Source organism: Manis javanica, chromosome 8, assembly GCF_040802235.1.
Source record: "Manis javanica isolate MJ-LG chromosome 8, MJ_LKY, whole genome shotgun sequence".
NCBI classification, from domain to species: domain Eukaryota; kingdom Metazoa; phylum Chordata; class Mammalia; order Pholidota; family Manidae; genus Manis; species Manis javanica.
Genome location: NC_133163.1, coordinates 109,384,822 through 109,395,022, shown reverse-complemented (window position 1 = coordinate 109,395,022; position 10,201 = coordinate 109,384,822). Strand labels below are relative to the sequence as shown.

The 10,201-nt window shown below is 44.2% G+C and overlaps 1 protein-coding gene across 2 annotated transcripts; it reads right to left on the bottom strand.

Moving 5' to 3' along the window:
• Nucleotides 1–6,755: 6,755 nt before the first annotated feature.
• On the bottom strand, nucleotides 6,756–9,999 carry FOXB1 (forkhead box B1). 2 transcript variants are annotated; one of them, XM_017668394.3, is made up of 2 exons: nucleotides 9,658–9,999; nucleotides 6,756–9,404 (listed from the first exon to the last, which is right to left on the bottom strand). In XM_017668394.3, the coding sequence occupies exon 2, from the start codon at nucleotides 9,346–9,348 to the stop codon at nucleotides 8,371–8,373; it is 978 nt and encodes a 325-aa protein (XP_017523883.1). In that variant the 5' UTR covers nucleotides 9,349–9,404; nucleotides 9,658–9,999; the 3' UTR covers nucleotides 6,756–8,370. The 2 variants fall into 2 exon arrangements, with proteins under 2 accessions (XP_017523883.1, XP_073068371.1); XM_073212270.1 differs by lacking the exon at nucleotides 9,658–9,999 and having other exon boundaries at nucleotides 6,756–9,558.
• Nucleotides 10,000–10,201: the final 202 nt, after the last annotated feature.

The following is a 10,201-nucleotide window of genomic DNA, read 5'->3' as shown; positions in this document are numbered from 1 at the left end:
CATCTGAAGCCCTTGTCTTTTCACCCTTCTTTGCCATTCCCACCTCAGACATCCCACCCCCACCCCCCACCCCGTCTCCCACCTTGAGAATTAGCCAGCTCAGAGCAGCTGAGGAAATGAGGTAGTCAACACCTGCAGTAGGCCTGGGCTCTCCAGACTCCTGGCAGACTATTTGTTTGCAGTTTAGGAGAGGGTATCAGGGAGTTAAGAAATGAAGCAGATTGAGGGGACTTCAGATCTTGGACCATTTCCCAAACTATCCAGGACTCCCACTTAAAGAGGTTGCAGCTTGCCATGCTGTGTGAACTGCTTTAAAATGATGTGTGCCTACACTCAGATGGAAAGTCTTCATCTGAGCAGTTTCAGTACGTTTATTCCTGAGTTTTGGTTGCATTTGTTTGGCATTGATGGCAAGACTGAACTTTTGTTTTACTTTCAGAACCTGAATTTAGTGTTGTTAAATTATTTGGATGTAGATAAAAGAATATATCAGTTACCAAATGAATAAAATAGGGGAATTGGTTTACTTGGAATCTCTCAGGACCTTTCCAACTCCTAATATTCAGTGTCTTTATGATTCTCAGTTGAGGCAGTATTGCCCTAGGTCCCCTGGGTAGAAGGCGGATAACAATGGGAATGTAGGATCCGAAGCGGAAATTCTGTATTAAATGATGTTAAATGAATTTGCAGGGAGTTGTTTGGGAATTCCTTGTGTCAGCGCTCAAGTATTTTACATCACTGGAAACGGTGCTTAGGTATAAAAGATGTTCACTGCAACAATCTTTTTATTAGCAAAAACAAACAAAACCTAAACACATTCAGAATAACTCAACCAGGTTTTTTTGTCTTCACTCAGTTGGTTTACTATACAACCATTAAAGTCAATGGTTATGGAAACTATGTATGCCCATGTTATAAAAACATGGGAAAATGTGGGAAATGCTTATGATATAATGCTGGAGAAAAGCAAGATACACGAATGTTTGTATACTAATTATAATTACGAAAAATATCAAAAGGAGAAATGAATTATTTTTAAATATGCATAGGAAGAATATAGAAAAAACATTTCTGTAATACAGCTGCAGTATTTTAAAAAGACTAAATTCCTAAGTGAAATAGAAGAAAACAGAATCAGTTACATATTTAGAAATCAATATAAATCTCTCCATAAACACCATTTCTCACTGCAGTGAAATTCTGGCTAATTATTTTATATGATTTATTTCACATCAGTCATTTTAAGAGTTGGATAATGTTTGGCTACACAGCAAAGCATAATTAGCAATATAATTAATCAAATTGCTCCTTCTATTTCTATGTCAAAGTTAATCATTTTCGTTTTCTTGTTTTGTGGGCGGGAGTTCTCTTATTAAAGCCAATAGCATCCACAAGTAAATTTAAATGCATTTCACATATTTTAATTGTACAAACAGCATCACAGCTGAAACCTACAATCAATACTCTCACCTACTGACACCTGGAACAAAGGCATAGGGTTTTTACCTGAGCTAAATGAACAGGACTGTTTCAGAATTCCTGCAAGAATGAGAACTGTTAGCATCTTCCGGGCAGTCAGAGAAATATCTGATTCAACCTGACTAATCCATGAACATGGGAGGGTTGGTTGGGTATTCATTTGTCAGTGTTGTTCCAGTAAGAAACCAGTCCAGGACTCCTGAGGCAGACCATTATTTCAGTTTTGTTTTTTGTTGTTCCTCGTAGTTGATGTAAATATCATGGTACCCAGGGTGATGGAGAACTTCCCAATGATTGTTTTATTGTTATGTATAGATCTTCAGTCTATCACACATATGTATAATAAATAACATATGTGCTGGTATTTCCAAGTGAGCCAGACATTTGCAGCCCTGTTTCACTGTAGCAGGTCTAGCAGGGGAGTTCAGATACTTGGAGTTTTCCTATTCTGTGAAATGTCTTGGCTGTAATGTCTCTCCAAGGAGCTGCTCTAATTAATGCAAAACACTCTACATACTACTTAATAAATACTAAGCTTCCTCTAAGTGGCACAAAATCAAGATCCTTTATTGAACAGTTTCTCTATATGCTGCTATGTGCTGGCATCAGACCAATACATTATATTTCAGGAAGGAGGGGAGAGAAATCTATAGCAAAAGCAGAGTTTGGAAACATTTCTGCAAACGGGGGATCTTTCTGTACTGTATACCATAGTAAACCCAGTCAACAGGAAACACTCTGAGAAAGAAATTAACCAAGTCAATAACAATCTACAGGCTGTAAAGCATGAATCAGAATCACAATGTCTCTAAACAACAGATACTTAAAGAAGTGCTTTTTATCTGTGAGCTTAATCTGCTCTAATTAATGCTCCAAGTTTGTTCCTTCAAAAGCTTGCAACTGATTTGACATCCGTTATTAGCAGACACAGGCAAAAGGAAGCTGCCTCCAGAGAAGAACCCTTTGTCCATATATCCTTAAAAATGTCTGGAAGGAAAATCTTCCAAGAAAGGTTTTATTTAAACAACTATAATTTTTCATGGGTAATTTCTAATTAGTTTATTATCAGTTCTACTGAGCTTGATTAGCTTCTGGTTATAAAACAACCATTTCTTCCATATCTTTGTTTCCTTCAATATCTGTAGCACTGAGCCACCTCCCTCCCAGATGTCAATCCCACAAATTAAATGAAGAGTAGTGTCAAATATAACCTTACAAATGTGGAAGCCAAAATGTAGTGTTCAAGGTACTGATGATGTACCTGGGAAAAGAAGCAGGCAAAATTCTCAGATACAATAGAAAACCCTCCAACTACTTTCTCCTTCAGGTCAGATCTCATTTAGATTTCAAGTTTGAGAACAACCGGTTCATTTCTCAGCAATCACAGCTCAAAGGCTGAGAAGTCAGCTGCTTTATTTTCCCTGCTCTGTCTCTAGAAGCAGCTCTAACAGTCTTTACAAGCTTTCTAATATATCGACAAGTAAGATTCTATGAAGTTCACTAAAACAAAAATGCCAACCATCAAAGACAGGACAGAATTATTGCCACCAGATTATCTCAATTCCCACTGACACATGTGGCTTGTATTCCCCACCCTGAGAATGGCAAGTGAAAATGTAAGAAGATTCTGACTTGGAAATTCTAACCAGAGTAGTAGGATCTCCTCTCCTAGTTTTTATATAAGTGTACCATCACCGTGCTCAGATAGGGTAGTATCAGAAAGTGGTGTGTGTGTGTGTGTGTGTGTGTGTGTGTGTGTGTGAGGGGGAGAAACAGACAGAGACAGAGGTAGAGACAGGATGAAAGAGAGAGGGAGAGAGAGAGAGAGAGACAGTTTTGAGCAGGTGAGCTTGAAAGCTCAGCTTTCCTGCCTGTTGTGACGCTAATGGCCAGATTTTAGTCGCAGGAAGAAAACAGGATGACCCAAATGTGCTTCTGTTTTTTGAAAACGAGCTGTTTATGTAATCCATGTCAAGCAAGGGGATAAGAGACTTGGAGAGTGTGTAATATAGGGATGTTTATATTGATATAGATAAAAATGTATTTAAATCAAAGTTAACTATCTCAGGCCTGAGTGTTGACCAACAAGAATTCCTTGGGAATCCTAAGGCCCACATTGCCACCCCCACTCACTCTTGTCCCCTCCCCCATTTTTTCAGAAGCCAGAGGGTGCCTGCTGCATCTTGCACTGTAGTGCAAACAGATCCCCGCAAAGAGAGAGGAAGATAAAATGAATTTAAATTCCAAAGGGGTTCCAGTGCCGGTTTCCTAGTCCCCGAGTCAGCAATGTGTTTGTGAAAATTCAGCCTTTTTGTCTCCCAGTAGAAAGGAGCTAAATCTACATCGGTGGCCCAGTCTCGGGTTGCTATTCTTTGCATTTTCTATTCGAGTGAATGAGAGTGAATGAAGTGGCCGGGACCCTTCATTTGATCTACTCAATTGCATAAAGTGACAGAATTCTAATATATTTGTTTAATGCTCTTCAATGGGCTTTCACTTTTTTTGCTTGCAAATGAAGCATCCGTGGGCAAAGTTTCATCCCCCTTTAACACCGGGACATATTTCATAACTCAGGCTGTGGTTTGAAGTGATCTTGAGAGGAGTTTTAGACTCAAAAAGTGGAAAATAAAGAAACAGATGTGAAGTTATTGTAAATTCCTAGAGTGGGCCCTGGGGCTATTGTGCCCCCACTGCAGGCGGTCCAGGGGCTGTGCCTTTCATGCTGTAATTGAAACATATTAATTAGATAATTTGTTGTTAGTTTAAACGAAACAAATGCATCCCCTTTGAGGCTTCACAGCCGGTGGGTTGCGTTGTTTTTGTTTTGTTTTTGTTTGGGTGTCTCTGTCCCTATGTGGCTTTAAGAGGAAAAAAAAATTAATTGACATTTACATTGAGTTTAGGAACAGATCCTGATCCTTTCTGATTCCTAAATGGATACCTTTTCCAAAGGGAGTTTCCAGTTGTAAAAGTATAAGTCATCCCTCACCACCTCCCAAACCTTGCATCAACTAAGGTAAAACCTTCTGTTTGCAGCAGCAGCAGCTCTGGGTTCGTCCTCCCTCCCACCTCCCATCTTCACCCCACTTGAGCACCTGGCCAGATTTATGCTTTTAGGACACTCAATGTTCTCATCTATTTCAAAGGAATTAAATTCACTGCTATAATATTTAAGCCATTCTGAGGATCGTTTGTTAGCACCACACCACTCCTGCTGGTCTTCAGGCTTCTCATGACCTCCAAACCCAGGCAACCGGAGCAGTGAAAACTTCTGCCGCTTCTCTGAGAAAGCACACAAAACTTATCCATTGTGTAAGCATTTCCCAAATCACAGAGAAAACCATTTAAAAACTTAGTTAAGTGCAGAATCTTGTTAACCAAAAGGAACAGAATAGCCAAGTTTGCAAATCAAAAACCTAAGTTAAAAAAACCAATATTGCCCAAATTTACAAAATAGAAAATAATATAACTTAACTGGATTCCCAGGATAAGACCCTGACCATACACCTCACTGCATGACGTTGTCTCTTCCAGTCTTATTTTAAAGCTGTGTGTATTGACTTTGGACTTCAGCCAGGTGAAAAGATTTAACATGACAAAGAAAGCTATTGAAGGTATGGTAGTTATAAACTTCCTTATTTGTGGGGCACTTCAGCTAAACAGGGTGTAAGTCTCAAAGCTCATGATGGACTGGGGTGGAGGCATGTGTGCCTGGGCTGCTTTTGGATTTCTGATCAAGGTCAAAATATCACCAATAGATTTTTTTACTTTACTCATTCAACTTGGTCTGAGAAAAGATGCCTGCAGTTGTGAAAGGAGGGCTCACAATGACCAAGTTATTTCATTCTTTGCAAAACACCATGACGAACTTACCAGCTGAAAAGAACATTTTCAAATACTGAGTTGAAATCACTCCTTTGCTAAAAATCAGGAATAGGATCTGCATCTCCTTTACCTCCATTTATTACATGTATGTATGTACATGTCTCTTTTCTCTGAATTCTGCTGCTTCTATAGGAAGAATATTTTACCTACGTAAGATGATAATTTATAAAATGTTTTAGGCCCATGATAGCTCTTTATGCTTCATCCATCTCAGTTCAAATTCAGTGTTAGTAATTTGATGAGATTAGAGTGTTCCAGAGATGGCTTTAATTTTATTTTGCAGGAAATGATTAAACTGAATTAAATTTTTAAAAACGTAGATAATTTCTTGTTAAAAACAAAGTTTCAGGACTTTCCTAGCCTGGGGTGGATAAGTTTTCCAAGCTTTCTTTAGCTGATCTTGTTGATATAATTGTGAATTGGTCTTGATGAATGAGTTTAGTTGTCCCCTGTCTGACGAGCTTTAGTAGCTTCATGCATTTTAATCAGTCCAATGATTCATTTATTTTCCACCTTTTTTTTTTTTTTTGGCTGTGTGTGGGATCCTTGCTTTTAAAAAATGGTCACAACAGGATTAATTACCCTTTGCGACCATCCTAATTTTTTTTTGTATACCCCTCTAAATACGTAAGGGTCACAGGTGCTAAGCCTTCTCCTGTGGAGTATAGTGATCATGATTTCTATGTGGGTTTCTCTGTGTTGCACAAGGGGCTCTTGTTTAATCATTTTAAACAGTAAAGTGTTAATCACCATTTATATTTTTCTTTGTCTTCTTATAGCTTCATTAGTTGAATATATACCTCGCTCTGGAAATACTGTGACCTCTTCAATAAAGTTTCAATTGGCCTTGAGCCATAAATTCTTGGCAGATTTTAATTCTCTGCAAAAATCTGAAGAAAAGGAAATACCTAGAGTCAAGTATTTGAAGTGAACTTAATCCACTTCTTTAAAATAAATGCATCAAGCATTATTTTCCCACATGGAAGAGTAAAAAGAGATCTGTGAAAGTAAACAGGTCTCTTGAAAGTAAACAGGTCTCTTGACATGCAAGGCAAGCTTTTAGGTAACTTCTTAAAAAGATCTCAACAACTGCGGTAATTTAAAGGAACAAGGAACTGAATACTCCCTCCAAATAACATGCATCAGATTATAAGCACTGAGTAAACAAGTCTGTTTTTCCTTTTTGTATCTCCATGTATCTCTACCTGATTTCTACTAAGCCTTACATTACTCTAAGCACTGGATGGTTTCTAAGATATATTTTGAGATTGACAAAATTACATATAAAGTACTGTACTTTCTCAGTTTTTCTTTCAACACTACACCTGTATACCTGATCTATACTAGAAATAGTTTGTTTCCTCTTTTCCTCTGCTTCAAGAGACAAATAATTTCTTCCGCAATCTGAAAGTGAATACGAGGTTTGAACCTGTTTTACAAATAAGATATGAACCACAAACTACTCAATGTGTTGCAGAATGCATGCTTAAAGAAGCACTAGATCTGTTATTTGCAGCAACTCTTCAAAAACACGCGAAACTAAAATTTGAATTTACATATTTTAATGAGAAAATATTATTTGGACTAGGTTCATAATTTAATGTAGACACCTTTTTAAAATTCTTTGTTTTGAAACAGGCATGCTGGGAACAAGGACATCAATATTTAAAATGCCATGCTAAATCTGTACAGGGTGGGAGAAAAATGAAAGGTAAAAATTTTACAGCTCTGATGACACTACAACTTTTTTTTTAACTTAAGCAGGTCACACCAGAACAACTGTTCGTTTTCCAGCAAATTACCTAAGACTCTAAAGGAATATAGTAAACAAAAGTGCATTTTACACAGTGTATAATCATTCCTATTCACAAGCATTTACATCTCTTTGCAGCCCTTTAGCTTCTTGGAAAAGTTCTTGTAGCAAACAGAAAGACTTGCCCGTGGGACACCTATCCCGTGACATCTCCTTCGTGTTACCAGTCAGCTTATCTAAGTTCTTCTAGGGTTGCCCTTGATGCTTTCTTAGTTTGGGCTCATTTCATTTTCCTTTTTTTCCCCCTTCCAACAATAAAATAAATAGCTAAAAATGTCTCTAAGTAATCGGAAAGTCAACATCCCAATTAACTTTCCCCTCCCGTCCCTCCCCTCCCCTAAACCTGGCCAGAAATGGAGTAAACATTCACATTACAACAGGTACTTGTAAAGTGGGCTTTGCCCGCTCGCCCGCCAAGCAATACAGATTCAAGTTCACCGTTTACATTTTACAGGGCGCTTTGTAAACAATACAAGGTTACTTTTAGTTTTGTTTTGCCTGTGTTGAGCACAAGCGGCCCCTTCCCCATTTGGCAGCCTCTCTCCTAATTTCAGTGCCTGGAGACTCTGGCAGGAAACAAAACCCAAAACGAAACGAAACGAAACAAAACAAAACTCCGCAGAAGCCGGAGGCAGGGCCGCTGCTCAGCGAAGCTGTGGTCCGCCCAGCCCCTACCGGTCGGGAGGAGGAGAATGGGGTAGGAAGATTAGTGGTCCCTTCTCGCGGAAGATTTCTGAGACGTAAGCAGAGATGTGGCACTGAGATGTGCTGGGGCAGCCCTCCTTCCAGAGCTGTGCGAGGACACGTCTGGGGCGGTTTTTCTGTTCTTGGAACTAACTGCCCCGCCGATCTCCGCCGAGGAAAGACGCTCTCCTCTGCGTGAAAGCGGGAAACAGGATTTTCCCTGCCTCTTAAATGGAAGGGGGTTTCGGGGACCTCGGGAATGGGACGGTTTGGCTCAGGTGCCCTCTTGTCTTCTCCTCTTGTAGGGGCGAGGACAACTCCCACGCGCCCCCCCGGCCCATCTCTAAGTTTGCGTTTTATCCCCTGGGTCCAAACAAAGTTCCCACAGGGAAGAGAGGGTTGGCCGAAGGTGAAATGGACAAGTTAGGGTGGCGGTCCCAGGTCAGGGATGGCAGGACTGGGAGCCAGGGAGGGCGAGTGAGCTGGCGGGGAGGGGAGCCAGAGGCGGGTCAGTGCACCGCCACCGAGTGAAGGGCGGAGGCCGGGCTGGTGAGCGTTTCGCTGGGAGTGGCGGGGCTGCTTTGGCTGGTGGCTGTTTGCGAGGACGTGGGGCTGAGCGAGGGCGGCGAGTTCGAGAGCAAGGTGGGGATGGGTGCAGGCAACGCGGGCAGCGCGGGCACTGCGGCCGGCGTGGGCTTGATCGGCACCGGGATGGCGGGCAGCGTCTGGCCTGCTGCATGGCACAGTGGCTTCAACGGCACCCCGTAGGCGCTGTAATCGCCACTAGCCATTGAGATGGGGGCGGCCGAATCGATCATGCCTGCGGAACCGTACACATGGGGCCAGCCAGTGCCCAGCGAGCTGCCCATGGTAGTCAACTGGTTGGGGAGCGGGTAGGCGGCAGGCACGGGCTGCATGGCGGAGAAGGCCAGCCCCCCAGGCATCTTGTACTCGCGCGCGATGATATTCTCGATGGCGAAGGGGTGCTTGAAGCCCGAGGGCTGCGCCACGCCACCCAGGTTGTAGGCGGCAGCAGGCATCTGCGGCAGGTGCGTGCCGGAGGCCGCGAGCGCGCTGAGGCGCAGCTTGGCCTGCTGCTGCAGATACTGCGCAGCGTCGGCTGGCTTGCTGGGCGCCAGGTGGTCTGACTTGAGCACCTTGAAGCGTTTGCGACGCCGCAGGAAGCTGCCGTTCTCAAACATGTCCCCGCAGCTGGGGTGCAGCGCCCAGAAGCTGCCCTTGCCCGGCTGGTCTGGCCTCCTCGGGATCTTGATGAAGCAGTCGTTGAAGGAGAGATTGTGGCGCAGGCTGTTCTGCCAGCGCTGCGTGTTCTCCCGGTAGTAGGGAAAGCGGTCCATGATGAACTTGTATATTTCGCTCAACGGCAGCATCTTCTCAGGCGAGCTCTGGATGGCCATGGCGGTCAGCGAGATGTACGAGTAGGGCGGCTTCTGGTCGCTGTACGTGTTGCGGCCGGGCCGAGGCATCTTCCTGTTTGCCCCCTTCTTGTTTTGGGTCCGCGCGGGCCGGCGGCTGCTGGGATCTGGGAAGGGGGAAAACATAATGGAGAGGGCATGGATGCACAGACACACACCGCGAGGTCTGCGGGCCAAGTACTGAGTTTGGGGGTGGCGGGTAGGGGCTGCGGCGCTGGATCCGCGGATTTCCTCGCTCTTTGGCCAGCAACTTTGCGTGCAGAGGCTGCGGGTGGGGGAGCCTGCGAGCTCCGCGAGAGTAACGGGGAAGTCAGACCTGGAACGGGGACCGGGGCAGGAATGCAACAGAGAGCGGCTCACCTTAAAGTTGCTCCAAGTTGAGCGTCTGCATCCGGGATGGCGCTGCTGCTCGCCGCGTCCCTCCCGGCTCAGTGTCCCAGCTCGGCTGGGCTCTGCACTTTTCTGAGTTCCGCAGCTCAGCCCCGCAGCGCCCAGCGCCGCGCGGTCCGCTGGCTGGGGAGCTCGGCTGCGGAGCCCCGATGCGGACTGAGGCAGCGGCGGCCTCGGGTCTCCGGAGGGCGCAGCTGTGGGCTCCGTGGTTCCGTTGAGCTAGGTGGCTGCCTCCATGTCCTCCCTCGAACCATCTGATAGTTTTAAGCGGTGACAGGAGCAGAAAAGACCCCTGTAGCGGCGCTTCATTAATGTGCCACTTCTTAGCTATCATATGACAATCGCCTTGGGAGGAGGAGGAAGAGGAGGGGGAGCGGGGACTGCAGAGGGAGGGGACTGAGTGAGAGGGGAGAGCCTGGCCAGCTCTGGTTTCTTTCACACCTATTTACATGGACACCTTGGCCAATAGGAATCACTTCCAGCTCAAGACTGGGCGAGGGGGAAGAGCCACGGC

Bases quoted from the DNA above. Each gene is read 5' to 3' on its own strand.
- FOXB1 (XM_073212270.1), bottom strand. From the start codon at position 9,423: ATGTTTTCCCCCTTCCCAGATCCCAGCAGCCGCCGGCCCGCGCGGACC.